Source organism: Procambarus clarkii, chromosome 10, assembly GCF_040958095.1.
Source record: "Procambarus clarkii isolate CNS0578487 chromosome 10, FALCON_Pclarkii_2.0, whole genome shotgun sequence".
Lineage (NCBI taxonomy): Eukaryota > Metazoa > Arthropoda > Malacostraca > Decapoda > Cambaridae > Procambarus > Procambarus clarkii.
Window position 1 is genome coordinate 38,672,434 of NC_091159.1, and position 25,491 is coordinate 38,697,924.

The 25,491-nt window shown below is 41.9% G+C and overlaps 1 protein-coding gene across 2 annotated transcripts; it reads left to right on the forward strand.

Moving 5' to 3' along the window:
• Positions 1-2,368: 2,368 nt before the first annotated feature.
• Positions 2,369-23,266, forward strand: LOC123745414 (lipase maturation factor 2). Of its 2 annotated transcripts, none has more exons than XM_069321884.1 (11): positions 2,369-2,786; positions 6,366-6,543; positions 9,901-10,002; positions 13,596-13,786; positions 13,973-14,151; positions 15,815-15,926; positions 16,740-16,889; positions 20,185-20,390; positions 20,663-20,903; positions 21,100-21,313; positions 22,352-23,266. In XM_069321884.1, exons 1-11 carry the CDS (start codon positions 2,690-2,692, stop codon positions 22,653-22,655), a joined length of 1,974 nt encoding a protein of 657 aa, XP_069177985.1. In that variant the 5' UTR covers positions 2,369-2,689; the 3' UTR covers positions 22,656-23,266. The 2 variants fall into 2 exon arrangements, with proteins under 2 accessions (XP_069177985.1, XP_069177986.1); XM_069321885.1 differs by having other exon boundaries at positions 22,355-23,266.
• Positions 23,267-25,491: the final 2,225 nt, after the last annotated feature.

A 25,491-nucleotide genomic window follows, 5' to 3' on the forward strand; every position in this document is an offset into this window, starting at 1 on the left:
ATGTGACGACTTATACTGAATTTTGTAACTAGCTCATCAAGATTGTCGCTTAGCTAAATGAATTGTGGGGTTCAGTCCCTGAGCCCATTATGTGGCCTCTGTAACCCTTTCCACTACCGCCCACAAGATGGGTATGGGGTGCATAATAAATGAACTAAACTAAAAAAAAGTAACTGGAAAAGGTGCAAAGACACGCGACTAAGTGGCTCCCAGATCTGATGGACAAGAGCTACGAGGAGAGGTTAGAGGCATTAAATATGCCAAAACTCGAAGATAGAAGAAAAAGAAGCGATATGATCACTACGTACAATATAGTAACAGGAGTTAGTTAGTTTAGTTCATTTATTATGCACCCCATACCCATCTTGTGGGCGGTAGTGGAAAGGGTTACAGAGGCACATAATGGGCTCAGGGACTGAACCCCACAATTCATTTAGCTAAGCAAGTTACAATCTTGATGAGCTAGTTACAAAATTCAATATAAGTCATCACATCAACAATGGGTTCGAGATCGACCTCAAGTACAGGTTCTAAATTAAGCAACTGACATATGTGGAGAGCTAGTGTCAAAATTTATATGTTTGTCCTGCACACCGCCCCCCATCCAGTGGGCAGCGGTGGATAGGTTACAATCACTTAGTTACTACCTACAGTTAGCAAACTGGGGATATTTGGCTAAAATTTCTGGTAGCAGATCATTTTGAATGAAATATTGACACATCGCTGGAACATTGGTTATAGAATTGTCTCTAAATTCACGTATCTTTTCGCACTCCATCACATAGTGACGGAGGGTGTGCGAATAATTTTGTTGACACAGTTTACATTTGGTCAGGTCTACATCAGCAGATAATGAGAATTCCCAGAGATACTTGTAACCGAGTCTAAGCCGAGCAGTAGTAACATCTAGAAGTCTGCTGATTTTATTGGATGATCCATAGATGTGTGGCTCCTCTTGCATGATAGTATGATGATAGATGGAATTACTGGTGTCAATTTCACTTTGCCTCAGATCTACAAGATCTTGTTGAAGTTCTCGGTGTACTGCTGCTCTCAGATTGCTCATTGACAATCCAAGGTTACACTCAACGGCTCCTTTAAAGGCAGATTCTTTGGCTAACTTATCAGCTCTATCATGCATTCGGAGGCCAACATGAGATGGAGACCACATGAAATGGACTCTGTTACCATCCTTAGTAATTTTGTTGTATTTGTGTCTAGCTTCGGACACGAGCATGTTACAGTTATGTCTTAAAGAGTTGAGAGCATTTAAGGATGATAAGGAGTCACTTACAATTAATGTATCAAGTTTTGAGACTTGTACACATTTCAGTGCAAGGATCAAGGCAAATAGTTCAGTCTGAAGGGTAGAGGCCCAGTTGTTTATACGGACTCCCCACTCAAAGTATAGGCCATCGCCCATTGTCAGGACAACTGCACTTCCAGCTGCACCCGTGGTGCGGTGTAGGGAACCATCAGTGTATATAATTTGAGAGAGAGAATGCTCTGTGGACAGAGCATCAATATGGCTTAAGGCGTTGAGCTTTGCCTCAAGACGAAGCTTGGGCTGATCTCTAATTTGCTTCTTGGGTGGAAAGGGAGGGATTAAAACTGGAAAGGGTGTAACCTCCCACGGTGCAGGAAAGTGCGCTAGTAACAGGAATCGATAAAATTGATAGGGAAGAATTCCTGAGACCTGGAACTTCAAAAACAAGAGGTCGCATAGATTTAAACGAACAAAATAAAGCTGCCAGAGAAATATAATAAAATTCACTTTTATAAACAGAGTGGTAGACGGTTGGAACAAGTTAGGTGAGAGGGTGGTGGTAAAAACCGTCAGTAATTTCAAAGCGTTATATGACAAAGAGTGCTGGGAAGACGGGACACCACGAGCGTAGCTCTCATCCTGTTACTACACTTAGGTAATTACCAGTTGAGAGGTGGGACGAAAGAGCCGAAGCACAACCCCCCCGTAGGAACAACTAGGTAACTATACACACACAATATTCCCGTTTTCATTAACAAAAGCTACTGCGTGGCAAAAATTTTGAAAATTCAATTCAAATCCTTTATTGCTTATCTATAATTATCTCTTATTGTCATAATTATTTGACATTTTCTTTTGAGATGTTATTAACGTCGTGTGCTTATATTAATTTTACGTCGTGTCAGTAGCAAATAATGGATAGAAAATATATGAAGAGAAATATGTGAAGAACAGCTGGCACATCATCCATATACAGGAACGGGTTTTTATAGTTTATGAAGCATACACAAAATGAATATATTTGTATGTAATATATAAAAATTTCAGCTAAAATAATGATGTGAATGGTCATTTAGATATAAAGTGAGACAGGTTTGAGACAGCGGTCGCCGCCTTCGGTTTGTTGTCTTGTTGAGAGCCGCCGAGGGAGAAATTGCAGACTCCGGGAGCTGAGAGGTCTCCTCGTCTGTGGTCCTGACCGAAGGGCCAAGCGCTAGGAGCTGAGAGCTGTACTCGTCTCTGTCACTGAGGAAAGACCAAGCTCCAGGAGCTGAGAGCTTGCGTCGTGTGTGGACGCCCTGATGACACTTGTGCCTACTTGACCATACCAACACCACCACCACAACAACAACCACAACACCACCACCACAACAACAACCACAACACCACCACAACAACAACAACCACAACACCACCACCAACATGGCTGTGGACATATTACACACCAGGAACTTCTTCCTTCGCTGCATGTGTGGCATCTATATGTTTGCCTTCGGATCTTTCTACCTTCAAGTTCCAGGTAATTAATTAATTAGTATCAATAAGGGTCCCAGTAGTACAGTACGTACATACTCAGGAGTTAGTCAGCTTGTGGGGTTGCATCTTGGGTGGGTCAGTAATTCCACCTTGGGGGTCGTGGGACATCGATATAAGCCTAATGTGTATTAATACACACTTCCTGCACCCGGCAATGAATTACATATTATTATTATTATTATTATTATTATTATTATTATTATTATTACTACAGTATTAGGATCTTCAAGTCTAGGGGCAGAGCTCCAGGTCCCAAGCCTACAGTTAGATGTTATTTGATATGTATAAAGATATCAATATCGTGTACATATATTGTTAAAAAAAAAAACACTCCTTTGAATGATTTTTATATTATTCTTTTTCTGTAACATAAAGTTGGAGGTATTTTATCACTGAAAAATGTTGCTGCTGTTGATAAATTAATTTTCTGTCTGCCAGTTCCATTGTGTGATTATAACCACCTGCCACAAGGGTAGGTATGGGGTCCGTAAACCAATTGAATTTAACTGAATTGAATTTTTGATGTTGCTATCATCAATATCAGTTCAGGTCACTTCACTTGAAGAAACAGTTCACATAATTGATTTTAACACCTATTATGGGCTAGATTCTGACCTACAGTTGACAAGGTAAGCTGTCAGTTCAATTAGTGATGCTTTACCTTCTCATCTATATTTCAGAATTTAGCAATTTAACTGTAGGCCAAATGTTTGATTAAAGGCCTAAGGCCCACTAATTTAGGGCCACTTTGACTAAGGCCTAAATTCACACAATTCAGTATTAACCTAACTCATGGTGTGATACATGTATAAAGTGTGTAAAATATGCTGTAGTTATATGTGGTACCATGACCCAATTTATATAATAATAATACTTTTTATGATTCTTCTAAATATGAGAAATGATTTGGGCAATAGATAGTTCAAATATTAAATTAAAATTTGTGGACAAAACAATGTACACAAAATGTCTGCTTTGCATGATATGACTACCTGATCTATGTCACCTTCTCACTGTGCACAATCTAGTAAAAAATCAATGCAACATGGTTTTGTTAAAAATAATTGCTAACCCACCAACCCCCACATTTGTTATTTGTGAGTTTGCTGGATGTCCATCAGTTTTGCTACAAACTGATGATCATTTGTACTGTCTCTCTTTGTTGCCAGTGAAGTGTGTATTACTCTCTATCCCCAAAGTCTGCAACATTTGGGGGTTGCTAGGCTGTTATTTTAGCTGCATCCCCCATCTTTCGGTTTTTATATATTGTACTGTAAATATTTTGTAGTAAAAAGCTTCTTAGGTGAGCCACTTATGGTTTGTTTGCCTGTTTTTGTGTTTGTGGCCTAGTGCTTGAGAGATTGCCCCAGAGTCAGTCGTTTTGGTTTTAGGTTTTAGAATTAGAGCAGTTGGTGTGTCTACTGGTGCTATTTTTGTTGCTCTTTCTCCTTCCACTGTCCATCTGGCATGCTCTATGAACCCCTTTTACTCTCCCTTGCTCTGAGCTCCTGGACATCTGAGGATTTTGGAGTCTGGGCTGCATTTAGCTGTGGGTGTAACTTGGCTTCCCCATGAGATCACCCCTTCCATGTTAATGCCAGAAACAGTTCAGCCATTGCTTCTCACCAGGAGTCTGTAGCTATCTGTTTCTCTTGTGGGTGCATTTGACTCAAATGTTTTTAGAGTTTGCAGATACCTTCCAGTCTGTTTAGGTATGGAAGGACAGGGTCTAGGAACTAGGCTCTGCCTCTGGAAATATACCTGTCGCTTCAGGAAGTCACCGGAGCTTTTCTAGAAAGAGGCATTTCATTATATTCAACGCAAGATTTTTTGTATTTGGTAACTTTTCAATACCCACACTAGATGGTATGCTTTACACTTTCCTAATAGACTGTATATCATGGATTTGGTTAGTTTAAGGCGGTAAATTTATAGTGAAGCATTATCTCTGATACAACATGTAGACCTATCCATTAGGAATATGTCAAACATACTACAGTACAGTTTCTGGGTTTGTTTCCTGGACTAGGCAGAGACAAATGGGCATAGTTTCTTTCACTCTGATGCCCTTGTTACCCAGCAGTAAATAGGTACTTGGGACAGCTGTTACGGGCTGCTTCCTGGGTGTGTGTGTGTGTGTAATTACCCAAGTGTAGTTACAGGATGAGAGCTACGCTCATGGTGTCCCGTCTTCCCAGCAACCTTTGTCATATAACACATTGAAATTACTGACGGTTTTGGCCTCCACCATCTTCTCACCTAACTTGTTCCAACCGTGTACCACTCTGTTTACAAAAGTGAATTTTCTTATATTTCTCCAGCAGCTTTGTTTCGTTAGTTTAAATCTATGACCTCTTGTTCTTGAAGTTCCGGATCTCAGAAATTCTTCCCAATCAATTTTATCGATTCCTGTTCCTGTTTTGTACGTAGTGATCATATCGCCTGTTTCTTCTATCTTCTAGTTTTTGCATATTTAATGCCTCTAACCTCTCCTCGTAGTTCTTGTCGTTCAGTTCTGGGAGCCACTTAGTGGCATGTCTTTGCACCTTTTCCAGTTTGTTGATGTTCTTCTTAAGATATGGGCACCATACAATGCAATTCTGAAGTTAGAAAGTGTAGCATAGGCTCCTTGCACAATGTTCTTAATGTGGTCCTCAGGTGACAGTTTTCTATCTAGAACCACCCCTAGATCCCTTTCTTTGTCAGAATTCTTTAAAGATTTCTCACATGATTTATAGGTTGTGTGGGGTCTATGTTCTCCAATTCCACATTTCATAACATGGCATTTATTCACATTAAATTCCATTTGCCAAGTGTTGCTCCATATACTTATTTTGTCCAGGTCTTCTTGAAGGGCATGACAATCATCTAGGTTTCTTATCTTACCTATTATCTTAGCATCATCAGTGTGTGTGTGTATGTGTGTGTGTGAGGAAGAAAAATGAAAATACAGTAGTTAGTAGTTAGTAACACTTGATTGACAGTTGAGAGGCGGGCCGAAAGAGCAGAGCTCAACCCCCGTAACACAACTTGGTGAATACAGTACTTACTATAGCTCACACTGAGCTCACAAGAAAGTGATGTATCATGCATGTACCCAGGGAAGTCTAGGGATGCTAGTTCAGTCTCATTACATGAGCCTCAATATTTGCTCTATTAATTATGTATGGGTGCACAAAGTGGTTATCAAATATGAAATTCAATACAGTCTGCAGAGTGAAAATTAATGTATAAAACAACTAGTGTGAGACTACAAACTGATCATTTCCAATGCAACACAGTTTTCAAGTTACAACAAAGTGATTAACACAATCCACACCTGTGAAGTGAAATGAAATGAAAGTGCTATGTTTTGGCTCAACCAGGATCCTTATCAGGTCCATATTATGACTTTATAAGGGTCCAGGGGCAAATTGAAATGTCATTTTATTCCATGTGTGTGCTGAGTTATCTATTTCAGAATGTTATTGAAACTTTTAAACAGAACAATGTTCTTAGAGTATTTAACACTGTTGGGTGATGACAGTGTAGAAGTTATAGTCAAAATATTAAATTATTTCAGGTTTATATGGAGAAAAAGGGATTTTGCCAGCCCACACGCAGCTGCCAAATCTTAAATATCCCAAACAATGCTTTTTTGACAAGCTGACAGTGCTGTGTTTCTCATCCTATGTTGGTCTGAATGTCTCATACATGATGGAGCTACTGGCCCTTGTTGGAACTGTGCTTAGCTTCGTAGGGTAAGTATGTACTATATTCGGACATTGTAAATACCTGTACTGTATAGTATACATTTATAATATATAAAGTAAACAAAAATTAAATTATCTTTTCTTTCACGTGACATCAAGTGTTAAATAGTCATACAATCTCAGTACTTTCTTCTGATTAGTGCTAGTTCTCCTTTCTTAGTACTCTTTGTTTCATGCCTTATCTTTGGTATGAAACAAATTTGTGAAATAATTTTACCATTGTTTCACAACAGAATTTTAATTTTCAGTAGATGAATATTTTTGTATTACATGTATGTACAGTATATTTTGCCATTTTTCCTTGAGTAGAGTTGCTCACTTGAATATTGCATCTGTAGCCATGATTGTCATTTTATAGATAAACATCTCTTGTTATATTGCTTGGCCCCCCATTGGTGTTTCCATAAAGGTATTAATTATATTTTTGAAAGTGATTTGAAGTACAATAATGCACAACAGTGGCTGAATACTAGCAATTTTACCTTATATTGCTCCTGTATTTTTATCCAAGCTTCCCTCCCCATGTTCCTCCAGGCTGTTACCTTCCCTCCCCATGTTCCTTCAGGCTGTTACCTTCCCTCCCCATGTTCCTCCAGGCTGTTACCTTCCCTCCTTTTGTTCCTCCAGGCTGTTACCTTCCCTCCCCATGTTCCTCCAGGCTGTTACCATCCCTCCCCATGTTCCTCCAAGCTGTTACCTTCCCTCCTTATGTTCCTCCAGGCTGTTACCTTCCCTCCCCATGTTCCTCCAGGCTGTTACCTTCCCTCCCCATGTTCCTCCAGGCTGTTACCATCCCTCCCCATGTTCCTCCAGGCTGTTACCTTCCCTCCTTATGTTCCTCCAGGCTGTTACCTTCCCTCCTTATGTTCTTCCAGGCTGTTACCTTCCCTCCCCATGTTCCTCCAGGCTGTTACCTTCCCTCCCCATGTTCCTCCAGGCTGTTACCTTCCCTCCCCATGTTCCTCCAGGCTGTTACCTTCCCTGCCCATGTTCCTCCAGGCTGTTACCTTCCCTCCCCATGTTCCTCCAGGCTGTTACCTTCCCTCCCCATGTTCCTCCAGGCTGTTACCTTCCCTCCCCATGTTCCTCCAGGCTGTTACCTTCCCTCCCCATGTTCCTCCAGGCTGTTACCTTCCCTCCCCATGTTCCTCCAGGCTGTTACCCTCCCTCCCCATGTTCCTCCAGGCTGTTACCCTCCCTCCCCATGTTCCTCCAGGCTGTTACCCTCCCTCCCCATGTTCCTCCAGGCTGTTACCTTCCCTCCCCATGTTCCTCCAGGCTGTTACCTTCCCTCCCCATGTTCTTCCAGGCTGTTACCTTCCCTCCCCATGTTCCTCCAGGCTGTTACCTTCCCTCCCCATGTTCCTCCAGGCTGTTACCTTCCCTCCCCATGTTCCTCCAGGCTGTTACCTTCCCTCCCCATGTTCCTCCAGGCTGTTACCTTCCCTCCCCATGTTCCTCCAGGCTGTTACCTTCCCTCCCCATGTTCCTCCAGGCTGTTACCTTCCCTCCCCATGTTCCTCCAGGCTGTTACCTTCCCTCCCCATGTTCCTCCAGGCTGTTACCTTCCCTCCCCATGTTCCTCCAGGCTGTTACCTTCCCTCCCCATGTTCCTCCAGGCAGTTACCTTCCCTCCCCATGTTCCTCCAGGCTGTTACCTTCCCTCCCCATGTTCCTCCAGGCTGTTACCCTCCCTCCCCATGTTCCTCCAGGCTGTTACCTTCCCTTCCCATGTTCCTCCAGGCTGTTACCTTCCCTCCCCATGTTCCTCCAGGCTGTTACCTTCCCTCCCCATGTTCCTCCAGGCTGTTACCTTCCCTCCCCATGTTCCTCCAGGCTGTTACCTTCCCTCCCCATGTTCCTCCAGGCTGTTACCTTCTCTCCCCATGTTCCTCCAGGCTGTTACCTTCCCTTCCCATGTTCCTCCAGGCTGTTACCTTCCCTCCCCATGTTCCTCCAGGCTGTTACCTTCCCTCCCCATGTTCCTCCAGGCTGTTACCTTCCCTCCCCATGTTCCTCCAGGCTGTTACCTTCTCTCCCCATGTTCCTCCAGGCTGTTACCTTCCCTTCCCATGTTCCTCCAGGCTGTTACCTTCTCTCCCCATGTTCCTCCAGGCTGTTACCTTCCCTCCCCATGTTCCTCCAGGCTGTTACCTTCCCTCCCCATGTTCCTCCAGGCTGTTACCTTCTCTCCCCATGTTCCTCCAGGCTGTTACCTTCCCTTCCCATGTTCCTCCAGGCTGTTACCTTCCCTTCCCATGTTCCTCCAGGCTGTTACCTTCCCTTCCCATGTTCCTCCAGGCTGTTACCTTCCCGCCGTATGATTTTCGGGAGGGATTTCCCACCCTTTCAAATTTCTTGATAATTTGTAATATTTTTTGTATAAAAAGAAATCCTAGGAACATTTCCTGGGTACAACAGTACATCGACCCCCCTGACAACCTCCACCCCCGCACATCCCCCCCCTCCTCACACCTCAACCCCCACCTCCTCACACCTCTTAACCCCCATCTCTTCACACCTCTCAACCCCCCCACCTCCTCACACCTCACAACCCCCACCTCACAACCCCCACCTCACATCTCATGACCCCCCCCCCCCACCTCATTCCTCAAAACCCCCCCACTTTCTCACAACCCCCACATCAATTCCCTCAAAAACCCCAATTTCTACTCCCTCACAACTCCAACCTAAACTCCTACACTAAACCCAGCATCTACTCCCACACAACCCCCCCCCTCCCCCCACCTCCATCAAATCACAACATCTGCATCCCCCCTCATGCCTCACAACCGTCTCTTCCACTCCCTTCAAACCTCACATTCGTCTCTTTGTCCCACTTCAACCCTCACATCTCCCAACCCCACCCCCCCCCCTCACACCTTTAAACCCCCACCTCTATACCCTCTGAAACTTCTCAACCTGCACCTCTACTCCTTCACAACTCCTACACACACCCCACCTTAGCACAACACCCCATCTCCACCCTATCAAAACCCCTCCTCTCTCACTGCCACCTCCACATAATGCCCACACCACCATCTCCTCAACCCTCACACAACCCCACCTCCATTACTTCATCAACCCCCACAACCCCACCACCATTACTCAACACTCAATCCCCCACCACTTCCACCCTCACACCACCTCCACCTCTGCCTGCACTCTTGCTGCTGCATGTACTAGCCTCCTTTCATCTCAAGTGTTCTGTGCACTTACTGGATTTCAGTTTTGAGAAGTCTTACATGTCATTATGCACACTTATAGTTGCTGGGTCAAACCTTCTAATCATCATTAAATATGGGAGCAATTTAATTAATTGTAAAAATGAATCTCAAATTCCAGGATGGTGTGGAAGTCATGGTGTACAGCAACCCTCTTTGTCTTGCTCTGGGGCACCTACCTCTCTCTCTACCAGGTGGGACAGACCTTCCTCTGGTTCCAGTGGTGAGTTGTACCTTTTATTTATTTATTTATATAATTTTCTGGGGGGGCACCCCCTATGCCTCCCCGGAGCTATCCAGGCTGATAGGGATACCCTAAATATTTTGCAACAGTCGATGTGGGTGGAGTTCTAGGCCTACCAGGGACCGCGAGCCAAAACCTGGGCCCCCTCACAGAGGCACGAGGAGCAATGACCCATAGAAATGCACATGTGATTAGGTGCATTCTGTATCTGCCATCGACCGGGACAGGCACACAGAAGCTAAGCAACACAAAACAAAATCCTATTCTGGTTAAAACAACGAAAATCGCCAACAAGTGGACAGAACTCTCCAAAAGAAAAATGAGTAAACAAGCACGACATCACACGAGCCGTGCCGCATGGCTGTGCAGCTCCCCTCTCCCCGGGAGGGGGAAGGGGAAACCCCAGAGCCTTGCGCCAGCGATCCACACCCGAGTTCCTCGGCTGATGGACTCGTGCATTAGTCGTGTGGCTCCAACTCCAGTCTTCTCTCGGTGCTGTTATTGGTTTCAGTACTGCTCTTATGGTAGCGTGCGAGTTGGGAGTAATTCTCAGGTATTGGGCTGCATGTGCTTAGGGTCACCTTCCCTGAGTGCCCTGTAAGTACTGCCCTTGGGGCTTGGGGTTCGCTTCCACGAGTCACCTTGCGTCTACCTCTGTTGGCCTTTCGCTGCTTGGTGTTTGGACGCCCCAAGTGTGTTGGGAGGTGGGGGTATTTTCAGCCCTTGTTTGCCTTGGGGTAAGTGGTAGTTATTGCACTGGTGAGGGTGTGGGGTACTGTGTAGCTAGTTTTCACCTTTAACAGCGGCCGGCTCTATTCTCTTCGAGTACGTTGTCCTCTTGTGTGGTTTTTCTTGTCTTTTTGTTTTTGCCTGGTGGGGAGGGGTCTGCCTTGTATTCTCCCTCCCCTTATCTTAGAGTCGTTTGTGTGGTGGCACTCCCTGCTTCGCCCTCGTGAGTGGACATGTCCCATGAGTTCAGCTTTTAGCAGTTTGCATGGTAGTTTGTGGCGCCGGTTAGCAGTACCCTGCCTGGGATAACCCTTAGCAGACCCAGTCTGGGATAACCCTTAGCAGACCCAGTCTAGGGGCTGGCCCTGGAAAACCCTGCGAGGGCACTCGGGTTCAATGGAGGAGACCCCTGTGTCCCCTCTCGCTTTATGTGAGTTTGAGGGTTGCTCTGTCCCCCTGTCTCAGGGCGACATTCATTGTTTTTGCCTCCATCGTACTGCCTGCTGGGTTGGTGAGACATTCGACCCTGAGTCCTGCGAGCTTTGTTGCTTGTTTGTGACTCAATTCTCCCAATCTGATGATGATGTTCTTCGGATGCAGGCAGCACGTGCGTTGCAGGATAGGTTTAGGTTATTGCAACGTGCTCGGGTTGTTGCTTCCACCGGACGCCCCAAGGCTACCCCGCTTTTCCTATAGGGACTCTGACTTGAGGGTGTTGTTCTCTTCAGCCATTGTTCCGTCCACGCCCCCTCGTTCTTCCCCTTCGTTGGTTCATTCGGTCCCCTATCCCCCTGCTTCTGGCCCCAAAGCATCTGAGGGCTTTGGGGTCTAGGCAAGGTTTAGAGGTTTCAGAGAGACTGGCAGTTTCGGGGGTTGCCCCATCCGGGATGGCAATGAAGACATTTGAGTCAGTTCCTCCTGTCATTGCTCCTGGGTCTGGTAAGTGGGCCCCTTCTCTTCCGGCTCTTTCAGCTGCCCTGGCTTTTTCTTGCGATTCCGGGGCTTTGGAGGATGACTCAGCCCTGGAGCCTGAAGTGGAAGTTCCCGGAGTTGGGGAGGAGCAGACTTTGGGGGACCTTGGGCTCCGTTGGACCCCGCTTGGATTTTCCAACCTTCTGAGTGGGGCTTACTGTTGCAAGGAGTGGGGTTTTCTTTCCCCCCTCTGCGTATGATTTGGACTTGGGCTCAGCTCCTCCCCGGGTTCGGTTCCGTGTCCCTGTGGATCCTTTGGTTCCGTCTTTCCAGAAGTTTTCGGCTTAACGCATCTCACCGCCTGAGGTGCGGTCGGCCATTGCAGCTTACCTCCTGCGCGACCCGGAGTATGCCTCCATAATGGATCCTTCTTCGTTCAGGTTTGGATCTTCGTGTCTTTACTGGGTGCGTTATGAGGTTCCGGGGTCGTCCTGGCTTGCAGACTGCCCCTTGTTTTCGTTGGATGCTTGGGACTCGTTCTGTTGGACCCGCACGTTTGAGTAGCGTGAGGCATTGACAGTGGTCTAGGTTTACCTGGGGGGGCGATTTTGAGCATCTTAATGAGTGCCTTTTCCTTTTCGCTCCTGCCCTTTTGCAGGATATTGGTGCGGTTCAGCTTCATGCGCAGGTTCCTTCCCTGTCGGCTGTGCTTGTGGCTGAGGACTTGTGCGCTCGTGGCTTTTTTGGCTTCGGTCCTGCATTTCTTTTCCCTCCTGGAGCTGTCTACGGATTGGCTTGCGGAGGATGTAGAGGTGCTTGGGGCCGTTCCTGGGTCTGGCGCCTTAGTCTCGGCTGCTCGTGCGTCATCTGCTCTTTTGAAACTGTTTGCGCTGATCCTGCTAGAGGCATTGCTACGGTTTCTCGCTGCGCATTTCGTGTGTCGATAGTGGGTTCTCACTGCTTCCTTGGAATCCGCTTGGGCCCTGGTTCTCCGGTTGTCTTTCCCTTTTTGTCCTTTGCTTTTTGAAGCCTCTGCGGTTGAGCGTTATAGTCAGGCGGCTTCTTCCACTTCCCGTCCTATGTTTGAATTGTTGGTTCTTCGGGGGAACCAGGGGGTTCCTTCCCGGCGGGGTCGTGCCAGGGCTCGCATTTCCGTTCGTTAGGGTCGGCCACAGGTGTCGGGTTCGGTGACGGTGCCGCCTGCGGTCCCAACTGTGCCTGGACGGCGTGGTGTTCGCTCTGCGCGCAGGTCAGGTTGTCGTAAAGGGCAGCGGCCCTTTCGTGGCCCATTGACGGGGCAGTGGTGGGGTAAATCATGTATTTACATTTTCTATTTGTTGCTCAATGGATGACTACTGTAAGTCACTGGTTTTACTTAGCTTTTCAATGGCCAGTAGACAATGATTCGATTCTGTCTATATGTGAACAAAATTAGCACACACTGTTTATAGTTTCAGTTAAAATGCTTATGTAAAAAAAATAGGAGTATATGCATACAAGGTACAAAAGTCCAGCGTGACTTCCCACAGCAAAGCCTAAAGTCGGCAATAATTGTGCATGGATACTCCATACACAATTTAAAATGATGATATGATTAAGCCCAGAAGGCTCAGAAGCCAGTTCACCAGTTGATTAGCAGCTGAAAGATAGGACCAAGGAGCCAAAGCTCAACCCACCCAACTAAATGAGTACAATTAGGTGAGTACCAGCCATGTTGTACCCAGGCTGCCTGGTGCTCCAGCCAGCCAACCCTTTCACTTGCCTGGTCATGCATGGAAATTCTGCACCTTGGCCTGGGCTCATCCTACTAGTCTTTACAATAATGATTTTGGTGATGCCTTTAATTAGAATAGTTAAGGTTCAGATAGCTTTACTTCAAGTGAATATTTTCGATCTATGACTAAAACTTGTGTGTTTTCTAATATTTGTAGGGATATACTTCTGCTGGAGATTGGTTTCCTCACCATATTAGTAGCTCCAGTAAGTAGACGTGCCTGGTCCGAGTATCGCCCCAGGAACTTAGTGACAATGTGGTTGATTCGATGGGCACTCTTCAGGCTTATGTTTGCCTCTGGAGTTGTTAAATTCCAAAGTGGCTGCCCAACATGGTGGGGTTTGACGGGTATGTAGGAAGTTTTACATCTACACAGATTTTTTTAATCTCGGCTCTGCTTAATGATTATAAAGTACTGTATATGGATAAATATATGTAGTACTGTACTGTACATTATATTCAGAATGATAAATTACAAATTTACTTCTGTTACTTCTACAGTCTTTTCTAGTATGTTTTATTTTGTTTTTGCAGCCCTGCCCCTCCATTATGAGTCCCAGTGCATCCCGACTCCACTGGCATGGTATCTTTACCAGCTTCCTGTGTGGTGGCACAAACTTTGTGTAGTTGCCACGTTCATCATCGAGATTCCTGTGCCATTTCTGTTTTTCAGTCCTGTACGTTCACACAGAATATTCAGCTGTTATGCTCAGGTTAGTGACAGCAGTGTGGCAGAGAAATAATTTTTGCTAGTAATGTATGTTTCATCGCCTGCATAAAAATACTTTATTGTATCAAATTTCTTAATTATTTGTTTTATGTTTGTGGCAAAATGTTTTCTTAACTTTCCTAGATACTGTAATTCTTCTTACTTATGTATAAATAACCAACACGAAATTAAATAAAACATATTGTTTATGATGACCAAACCACAACTCAGAAGATGGAGAAGCGACGACGTTTCTGTCCATCCTGGCGCATTATTGAGTCGTGTGATATTTGATAATGGTCCAGGATGGACCGAAACGTTGTCACTTCTCCATCTTCTGAGTTGTGGCTTGGTCATCATTTCTTCAGCCATGTAATTGTGACTCATCATCTACATATTGTGTATATTTAAAGTTGGTAGAATATGGTCCATGTATTTCTGTCAAGTCTCTCTCATTCTGCTGGGCATTATGTAATGTGATGCCTTACTCCAAACTCCAGTGATTATCATCTAGTTCAAAACCTGTCCAAAGAGATGTATGGCAAGTATCCCACCGAAAGATGTCTTGATCTCTCGGATGCTTCCAGCTTACAGAACATTGCCTTGAATTATGATTGTTCCCCAGTTTCCATGATTGGCTAGATCTTCAACTAGGAAAACATTCTGTTATTTAATGAAAAAGTTACTGTTAAATTGTGAAATTTATTGGTTGATATGAGAAATTGAACATTAGACTGTCAAAAAGTTTACATTGTCCATGAAAGTAATACAGTACTTCAGTCAAATAAAAAGGTAAACCTTTTATTTCTCTGTAGGAATTTATCTTTTGCTACACTCACTGCAGTGCTACTTGATGCTCAGCTAAAATTTGCAACCTCTATTGTCCTTTCAGTTACTGTAGTCACTATAACAAGGGATATACAGTATACACCAAGAGGTGCACCCACACTGAAACTTCTCTTTAGTTTTGACCTATGTTCAGGTTAAGTATACCAGTACATGCAGGTTTATCAGTAAGCTACTCTTGAGGCCTTAATAATCTTCCTTAAGTTATTCAATTCATTAATTCTTTTTTTTTTTTTGAGGCCCAGACAGCCTGTGTACTGTACTCCATGCACACTAGGCTTATATGAAGGTGCCCCCAAGTTCGAATTAGTGACCCTTCCCAGGATGCAACCTCACAATAGTTGACTAGCTCCCATGTACTGTACCTGTTTCCTGAAGGTGATCAGAAGCATTAGGTGTTAGGAAGCAACCATTTCTGTCCCACTTGGGATCCAAACCTGTGATTCCCAATTGTGAGTCGAGAATGAACCCAACTGTACTACCTTAGGCCCAACACAAGACTAAATCACAGGACAGATGAATTTTGTAGGGATCTTTAAAGTTAGGTCTTGACTAGAACCAAAGTACCTCACACTTCATCTTCAGACATAGCTTATTAACAGTTAGTTATGGAGTGATAAGTAAAAAGGGAAATTATATCATAAAGTATAAAGATAAGTCTTAATTTATTTGGTTTTCAGTGTAAAGGTTGTGCAAGGAAAAGGAATTTTATATACAGTACTGTATTTAGGTAACATTTGAATCAATGTATCATTCTTAATTGTGGAACAAATAAAATGTAAACAAATTTAAAAATAAAAATGTATATAACTTTATTGCAGATATTCTTGCAAATTATGATCATCTTAGCAGGAAACTATAACTTCTTCAACCTACTGACCATCACTCTGTGCTTGTCACTGATGGACGACATGCACCTTTGCTACCAGCACGGTTAGTGCTCTCTATTTTTAGAATAATCGTGCATACACAACATTTTCTCTTTTAGAATAATAGTACACATTAATTACACTTCATAAGGAATATTTATAGATTCGTAAACTTTACAGTCAAGTCATTTACTAAAAGGCATTTAATTCTTTAAATATTAGTAACATTCAGTATATCCTTATAGCCAATAAAAATAGATTTACCATTTATAGATGTCACATTGGGAGCTTTCATGTACTTTGTTGTTTGTGAAGCATTGTTTTGTATTCCAAATAGTCAATAAAGATCATGTTAGTTTGGATGTAAAATTAGGTTTGTCCTCATTAAAGAATGAAGAAAAAATACTGTAGATTTGTAGTAGTGAGATGGGAGAGCTGTAGCATCATGAAGGTGGGAGCTGTAGCATCATGAAGGTGGGGAGCTGTAGCATCATGAAGGTGGGAGCTGTAGCATCATGAAGGTGGGAGCTGTAGCATCATGAAGGGGATGGGGGCATTGTTGCTTCAGAAATGGAGAGCTTTAACATTATGAAGTGTTACTATAAGTGGGACTGATATAAATATTGGGTTTTAAAATATCACCTAGTTCATTGTGTAATATGAGTAGGAACCAATAAAGCTGAGCATCATAAGGTTGACAGAGTGAGTGAGTGAGTGAGTGAGAAGAGAGCTTTGAGACTGAGGACCTGTTCACAAATTTCAACCAGGCATCCCAAAGACTTCTTGTTGATAGAACATTACTTTGAATATGTTGTATTCCCAAGCCTTGAATGAAACGTAATACTAAGGAATTTAATTTGGGTCTTAAATCTTGCAGTGAAAGACCTGTCATTTGGGTTTATATCGTACGTAAAGAGCACATGCAGCTGGTTGGGCAAGTGGGTTGGCTTTGGAGTATTAGCGTACTACTCCATGGCCTACTTCTCCTTGAGATTTACCCCACAGGGGACCATTGAATCCACCATAGGTAAGCTGGAGTTGTGGTGGCTGTTTTATTTACTTGTTCCTTTGATTTTGAGACATTTTACTTATGGTATGCATGAGCTTTAATGTATATAGTAATGTTCTTATACTATACTCAGAGGAAATGATTCTAGAATTATAAGCTTAGAAATATTGATTAACAATCAAACAACAATTGCTTTATAACTTTGTATATTTTGAGCACAAAGAATCTAGGGAAGTAACCTCAATTTTTGTGTCAATCATATCATAATACAGTGCTATTTCATATTTGTAAAGCAATCATATTCCCTCTGGTTCTTCTCACCTCTGGGGTTGTAGTTCTTCTTTACTTTTTAAAGGCATTGTTTGTGCTTTGCAGTTTCTCATCTGTTGCAGTAGTTCCCACCAGTCTCCTTTCCCTTTTAATTACCTTTAACTGCACTTACTGAAGTTCAGTTCTACCAGTCATGTGTCCACTGCTTGAGTTTGTCAAGATTTTCTTCAGACTGCATTTTGCGGTCCTCCTCGGTCTTAACTGTCCTCATAAGCTTTGTCATCTATTTGTTATATTTGTCAATCAAGACTTTTCCTAACCCTCTCTGGTAAGTCATTCACATACTTTATGAACAACATATGACCCAGAACTAGCTCTTTCAGAAACCCTTCTCACTATATCTTTCATTTCTGTGGGAAACCCCGTCGGCTCCCTGGAGCTATCGGACTAATATGCGATATATTAGTCTGGGGCATCAGTCAGTTGGAGTTCAGCTTACCAGGGACCACGAACTAGAATCTGGCCCCCTTAGAGGCAAGAGAGCAATGGCGTATGAAAACCCCCATGTGGTTGGGGGCATTCCATGTCTGCCATCAATCGGGGTTAGCACCGAAAAAGGTAGGCATAACAAAACAAACCCCACTTGGTGTGAAAATTGCAACCGAAGACCGAATAGAGAAGCAGAACTCCTTCAACACCCAAGGAAACAAGCAAACTTCATACAACGCCGCCGTGTCGCTCATCCGCGCAGCCCTACACTTCCCAGGAGGGGGAGGGGAAGCTCCGGACCCCCATGGCGGCTACTCACACCCCAGTTTGTTGGCTGATGTGACAACTCTGGACTCGATTTCTTGGCAATGTTTCACCTTAGTGGTGTTCTCTGCGGTGTTGTAGTACAGTGGCCAGGCGTAACTACAGTGTACTGGGGCTGCATGTGCTTAGGGCTACCTTCCCTAAGCACCCTGTAAGTACTAAAGTACTACCCTTGGGTGCTAGGGTTGCATTCCATAGTGCCTTCGGGAAACCACTTCCATAGGGGTTCTTGCTGCTCGGCATTTTACCCCTCCCTTGGGGCCAGCTGGGGTTTCATGGCCTATGTTTGGCCTTGGTTAGGAAGTGGTCTTTTTGCTGGTTGGGGCACAAGGTGCTAGGCGGCGGCCGTGTACCTGTTTCTTCTGGGAGACGTTATACTTTGGCTGGGTTTTTCTTTTTGTTTTCCTTGCCAGGAGGGGGGGTCTGCCCTGTTTGGTTATTAGTCCACTTCAGGTTGTTGGTGGCCTTCCTCTAGGCCTCCATGATTGTACACTTTACAGGGATTCAGTTTTTAATTCATCCCCCTTTGTTAGCTCTTGGGTTTCACTGACTTTGTAGCATCTTGCCTGTTCTTCTCGTAGCAGTCAGCCTGCAGGCCCTGCAAAACCCCCTTGGGGCTCAGTGGACCGATAGATGCATCTTCCAAGTTCCAGCTCGCCTTGTGTGAGTTTGAAGGTTGCTCTGTACCCTTGTCTCTGGGTGACAGTCGCCTCTTTTGCCTCTGTCATGCTGCCTCTTGGGTCAACGACACCTTTGACCCGGAGTCTTGTGAGACGTGCTCTCTGCTCGTGCTCCAATTTACCCATTCTATTGTCACGGAGGTTCAGGTACAGGCGGCATCTGCGTTGCATGCTCGGTTCAGATTGCTGCAACACGCTAGATTAGTTGTCCACTCGGATGCCCCAAGGCTGCCCCATTTTGGTTAGGCGTTGTTCGTCCTGCTCCCGGCTCCAAAATGTCTGAGGGTTTTGTGGTTGGGGCAGGGTTTAGTTGGTGATGAGACTCGAGCGGCTTTGCGCGCTACCCCATTCGGGTTGGGGACGGAGGCATTCGAGCCTGCTCCCACACTAATATATAGCATATCAGTCTGATAGCTCCGGGGAGCTTCCGAGGCTCACTCAAAAAATGGTGTTTCATTACATTCAATGCTGGTTTTCTACATACCTCTGACTTATCCTGTTTCCGGTCTCAAAGGTAAACTCTTACCCCAAGTGTTACAATTTATCCCATTTTACCTCATCATCTTACTCACCAGCGATATGCTAGAAATAGAACACAATTATTTTTAATAGAATACAAAAATGCACACATTAGCAGAATAATGTTGTTAGCATTTGTCAAACTAGCCAACATCCAGATAATTCAGGAACTCAAAGAAAGTAGAATTGCTATAGGGCTACATATACAATTTATGTAAGACCCTCTCTTTATTATGCAACCCCCAACATGGCACTTCCCCCTGAAAAGACAAAAACAAACCAAAAATTTTTAACAAAAATATGCAACAAAGTTCTTTCCTGAGATAAGGGGATCAAGCAATAGGGAAACACTGTAGTAGCTGGGTTTTAAACACACTGGAAGAGAGAAGGAACAGGGGAGACCAAAGCTAGACCATCCCTATCTACCAGATGCCCACACCCACGAGGCCAACCATACCATTAGCCCACATACCCATCCACACTGTCAACCATATACCCTACCCTCATGCAATCACTACACCATCACCCCCCATCCACAATTTGCTTACACCTTTTATAATATTTTGTGTATTGTGTTGTATAATTGGTATTGATTCCATGGATATCGTCCTCAATTGGCTATGAGCAAAAAAATTCTAGTTACATAAATGTAAAACCCAAACAAAAATCATATCACTGTTGGGAATAGTAGTTAGTTTAGTTCATTTAATATGCACCCCTATATTCATTGTGTGGGTGGTAGTTAAAAGGGGTTATAGAGGCACATAATATGCTCAGGGACTGAACCCTAAAATTAATTTAGCTTATTTACAGTCTTGATGAGCTAGTCACAAAATCTAATGTATATTGTTACATGAACACTGGGTTTGAGACCGACCACAAGTACAGTTTCCAAGTTAACCAATTTCATATGTGGAGAGCTAGTGTCATAGTTGATATGTTTATCCTGCACACTACCCCACAACCAAGGAATAGAAGATAGTCTATTATTAACAAGCTGAAACCGGTACTTTTATTTTGTTATTTTTCAGCATTTAATCGTGAAGAGTTTGATGCCTGGATGTCTCGAGCTGTGCCCCTCAGCATAGCTATTGGGGCTTTCTCTCTAGTCATCACAATAGCAGAAGCTCTCACGTCTGCAGTCTTTGAAGTGCGTGGCTGCCTTGACAAGTTTGGGGTCTTTAGCACAACTCTCATATACTCCCTTGCTGCAATCGGCATGTTTGGAGTCAGTTTGGTTAGTTGTACAGTAGTTTGTGTTTGGTTAGTGATAATCAGTGTTTGCAGAAGTTTGTATTCTGGAATGATGCTTATAGAAATTTTTTTATCCAATTATGCAGTCTCCGAGTTGTTCATGTTGCTAAATTTATCTAATTTTTGCAGAAATAGTATTAAGAACTAGTCATTTAGCCCTTCTTACTTTTTTTATTATTATTAAAATAGTTATATTTACATTGAGAATTATTTTCATGTTGAATATCGCAGTTATTCTTGTTCTTATTTAAACAGGTTCCGTATACTGTTTTAGACAGGCCAACAAATCAGCGTGTCTGGCCTATATTTCAAAATTTATATGAACACACTTCTGACCTGCAACTCACCTCTGCTTATGGACTCTTTCGTCGCATGACTGGAGTCGATGGAAGGCCAGAAGTAATACTGGAGGGTGCCAACAGCCTTGATGGACCTTGGACTGAATATGAATTTCCCTACAAGCCAGGAACCATTAACCGTATGCCTTCATTTGTAGGTGAGGGGTTTGGTACATACATTGTTGCTGAGGCTCTTTATACAAGCTGAAATATTTATGGTGACAGTACTGCATAAAACTAAAAGTTTACTTTTTTTATCATTATTCCTTCACTGCCAATTTGCAAAATAATTTAAATTTTCTTATACCTGCTCATCCTTGTGTCATGACATCATTAACATGTTCTAAATTTCAGCTCCTCACCAGCCACGTGTGGACTGGCAGCTGTGGTTTGCTGCTCTGGGAACCTATAACCAGAACCCCTGGCTCATCTCTCTGGCCTACCGCCTTCTGTCTGGCCAACCTGAAGTCATTTCCTTGTTGGATCCTTCCTCAGCCTGGAGGAACTCTCCACCAAAATACATAAAAGCTTCAAAATACATATATCGCTACTCAGAATCTGCTAAAGAGTATGTAAATTCAAATATTAGAATTCTCTGCAAAATATATTAATTATTCATTCATTCATTACCATTATGTACTTCAGCTTCTCACTTTTATAAACTGGGAATGCATCAGGGCTCGAAAATAAAAGTGAAGAATATAGTAAATGTAGGTTATAAATACAAAAAACCTAAGATGTCAATCATCTATTCATTATATCTTTGACACCAATAGCAACACAGATAAACTAGCCCCACCAGACTTCAGTAGTCATCCACAGCAGCATCACACTACTTCATAAGATTAGGTGTACAGTACTTCTCGTGAATTGTCATTTACAATACAAACAATTGCGTTCAATCCTTACAAACTGCTTCCACCATGTCTTGTTACTTACATGTGTCCCACAAATGTTAAATTATTATAGAGTTTAGTCCTCACCACAAACACTCACTGCTGCCTTAACCCTTAAACTGCTCAGGGAAGCAAAAAATATTTGAATTGTGTAAAAATTACTTAAAAATGTTAAACAAATCTCCAACTTATTAGCTTCAGCGTCATGAAACTTTCATAAAAATATTTTCAGAAATTGATTTTAGATAAATATTAAAAAAAAAAGTTTGTTGATAAGGTGCCTCTCTGAGGGGACCAGGTTCTGGCTTGTGGTCCCCAGTAGGCCTAAGAACTCCATTCGGTTGAGTGATGCCAGGGTCTAATACATTCATATCAGCCCTGTTAGCTCCGGTCTCGCCCAGAAAATGGCATTTCATTACATTCAACGTTGGTTTTTATATTATATGTTCCAAAAATATTGGTTTGTTGAGGATTTCTTTTTTGGTCCACGAGCACATGCCCCATTTATAGCATTTCACCAATGAGTAATCTCGTTCCACGTTCTGAACAAATGCTTTACGAACACCTTTTCAGACCATAGCCCACCATAGTTGTGGGGACTCCCTGTATTTACTGGTAATAATATTTATATGCATGATATTTCATCATTGTATGGATACAATATTTAACTTGTGTATGTTTAAATTAATATAATTTTGTAATTATACCAGCAGTGAATCTGGAGCGTGGTGGAAACGTACACGAGAAGCGGACTACCTTCCCATCTTCACAGTGGACCATGCCCCCCTTGTAGAGTACTTGCGGAAGATTGGGACCATTGGTACCATGGATATACCAGCCACTAATCAGCCTCTACAGCAAGGATTAAATGCAATTAGAAATACTGTGAATACGCTTGACCCAGCACTTGTTCTGTGGGGTTTATTTTTGACGGCTTGTGCCATCATCTGGGCAAAAAGAAGCACAAAGCCAATTGTAGCATATGCAACTTCTCGAAAAAAAGGAAGATGTTGAGCACTTGATGTGATGTAACATATCTAAAAATTATGTTAGACAATTCAGGAATATCATTGCATAATGAATATAGACATTTGTTTACATTTTCATCATATAGTATGCCACAGATTTGGTGGCGGTCATGGACTTTGGTGTGTTTGAGAAGTTGTGTGGTGAGTGATTCAATTTTTGGTTGTGCTCTAGTGCTTTCCGTTTCAACCTCCCCCCTTTTATACAAATAATATTTCTGATAACACAAGCCAAAATTTAAAAAATTTTGGTAGCATTTGGGAGGAAACTAGTAAATAAGTTTAATCAGTAGAAAAAGAGATTACGTACAGCAATTTGCTAATCGCAGATTTTTCTCCGAGCCTTGATTTTGTATAATCAAAGTACTGGGTGGTCTGATTTTTGCTAGCAAATACTCAAAAGGCATGTTCAGTAATGAAAGGGTAGTAACATAAATAGCAAATTATGTGAAATTTTGAATAAGTTACATGCCTTAAATGTGGCTTCAAGACTTACCTGTGACAGTAAAGACTGACAAATGGGTTTTCTCATAGCTACTCTTGCTGTGCCAGCTGAAGCCAGAGTGTTTCTACTGCCTGTAAAATATGATCAAAATATAATGCCTTTTATTTCCATTTAATGAATTAGGGCCCGTAGCTACACTTGTTATTCAGTTAGCAGTGAATGAAGTTATGAGAATTATTCTCACTGTGGAATATTTTTGCTTTAGCTTTTCCTAAAAATATTTAAACTTAACCCTTAAAATGCAGCTGTCATCAAAATTGTCACCCTGTTATGGGAGCCAGGACCTAACAAAAAAATATTTAGTTTATTCTTCAAATGAAATACAGTTTATTCCAAAGGTGTCTATGCAAAAGCAAAATATAAATATATATATAATATATATATATATATATATATATATATATATATATATATATATAATATATATATATATATATATTATATATATATTATATAAGGGTTAATTTACATATAATAACAAAAATATTGCACAGTACAGTACTAACCTTATAAAAGTACAGTAATAAGTTTATGGTAAAATATAAAGTTTACAGTGACACTGCATGCTATTTTCATTTTGCTTTTTTGCATTGCATTGAATTTTCTGCAAATCATGGTAAAATAACAAATTCATGTTATACTGTATCTCAATTTGCTCCAGATATAATTGATAATTTGTTGTTTAATTATACAGCACAGTAAAATGTTTAAAAATTATTGTAATAGAGATTACTAAGGATGTATAAACAGCATTTTAACAAAGTTTATGAAAGTGTCTTTAATCAGCAAATGATTTTGCATATATAAGAGAAACTGCAGTAATAGTAAATAAAGTTTAATAAAATTGCCTCATTGTTCCCAATTTAAAGTCAATGAAAACTCACTGAAAAATTTTATATGTAATTTTCATGCACAAGATGGTATGGATGTTAGCCATTTTCAAGTTACAGCAGCGCCTTGACGAAAGATGCTTTTGCTGTACCAGCAGTTGTTGCATTGGCGAGAGAGCATGCTTTGATTAGTGGAGTACAGGGTATATCATTGAGTAAATACTGTATTGTAAAGGGATATTTAATATTTATTACTTTTACAAGTATGAAAGGAATAGACATCAGATAATAATTCCACAAAATATTCTATGCAATAGTATAATTATTCTTATTGACATTTGACTCATCACATTAGCCTTTCCTTGTATTTATTAGGAATCCTCAAATATAATTACCTCAACACTTGCTATTACCTGTGAGCACCGAAACCTTAACATAATCTCTAAGATCTGTAACTATGTGCTTTGTGTCAGGGCCAAATATACATTTACTAAACGTAAATCACACACTGCTTTGTGTGGTGTCATTAACTCCCTGAGATCTCATTAATGCTGGAAACATCATGTAGAAAACTTCTATTTACTACTATTTAATTATAAAACATTTTTTATGAGCAATTATTACAAAACTCATGATGAGAAAATTAAATGTTCCATGCTCTTAATTATGTTTTGCTGCAAGTAGTTAGTGTTAGTTGGCTATGTAAAAGTTCTTTGGGTGAAATGCACATTTTAAAATTACAGTTTACATTTATGGCACTTCAGAAATATAAATTATTAATATTTCTTATTGGTTACTATGCATTTAGGTTCTAGCATCTGGTGTAGAGCCAAAAATCTGTCATAAACAAATAGAGTATTGCATTTATTAAAGCAATTGCTTAAAGATTTTTTTAAAGTCTAAGCTTTATACAGTATAATTGAAAGATTTCCAAGTGACCTAGCCCTAAATTATGATGGAGAATTTTGTGTGGCTAGGCAACCTTAATATTAATTAACCTAGGCAATATTAATCCAGTGAAAACACAATACACAAGTGTGTCGGCCGTCTTTTGAAGAGTTTGTTATGAGGTTATGTTGCAAGTGCAGAGAATTATAAGACCTGATGTACAGCATTTGTGAATGAATTCTTTGTGCTGATTTGGTTATGATGAAAGTGAAATAGAAGAGAAAAACTAATGTAACACAGTTCAGGGTACGTTATTTAACTTTAGGGCAATTCAAGGTGGCTAAAATGTAGGATGGTGCCCTTAGTGGGTGATAGGTTATTGGTCGTTTATTTTCCCTCGGATATGTCTTCCTCTAGGCAATGGACTAAATAGTCATTTAAAAATGTGTGCTGTATTGAGAACAGACATACATGAGATATACTGAACTCAATCTCTAAATTACTAAATTTTAATAAAATTTACATAAATGGTGTTCCTTTATGAATTCATGGGTTCAGTTGTAACTGATACACAAACCAAAATTATACTGTTTAGTATTTTA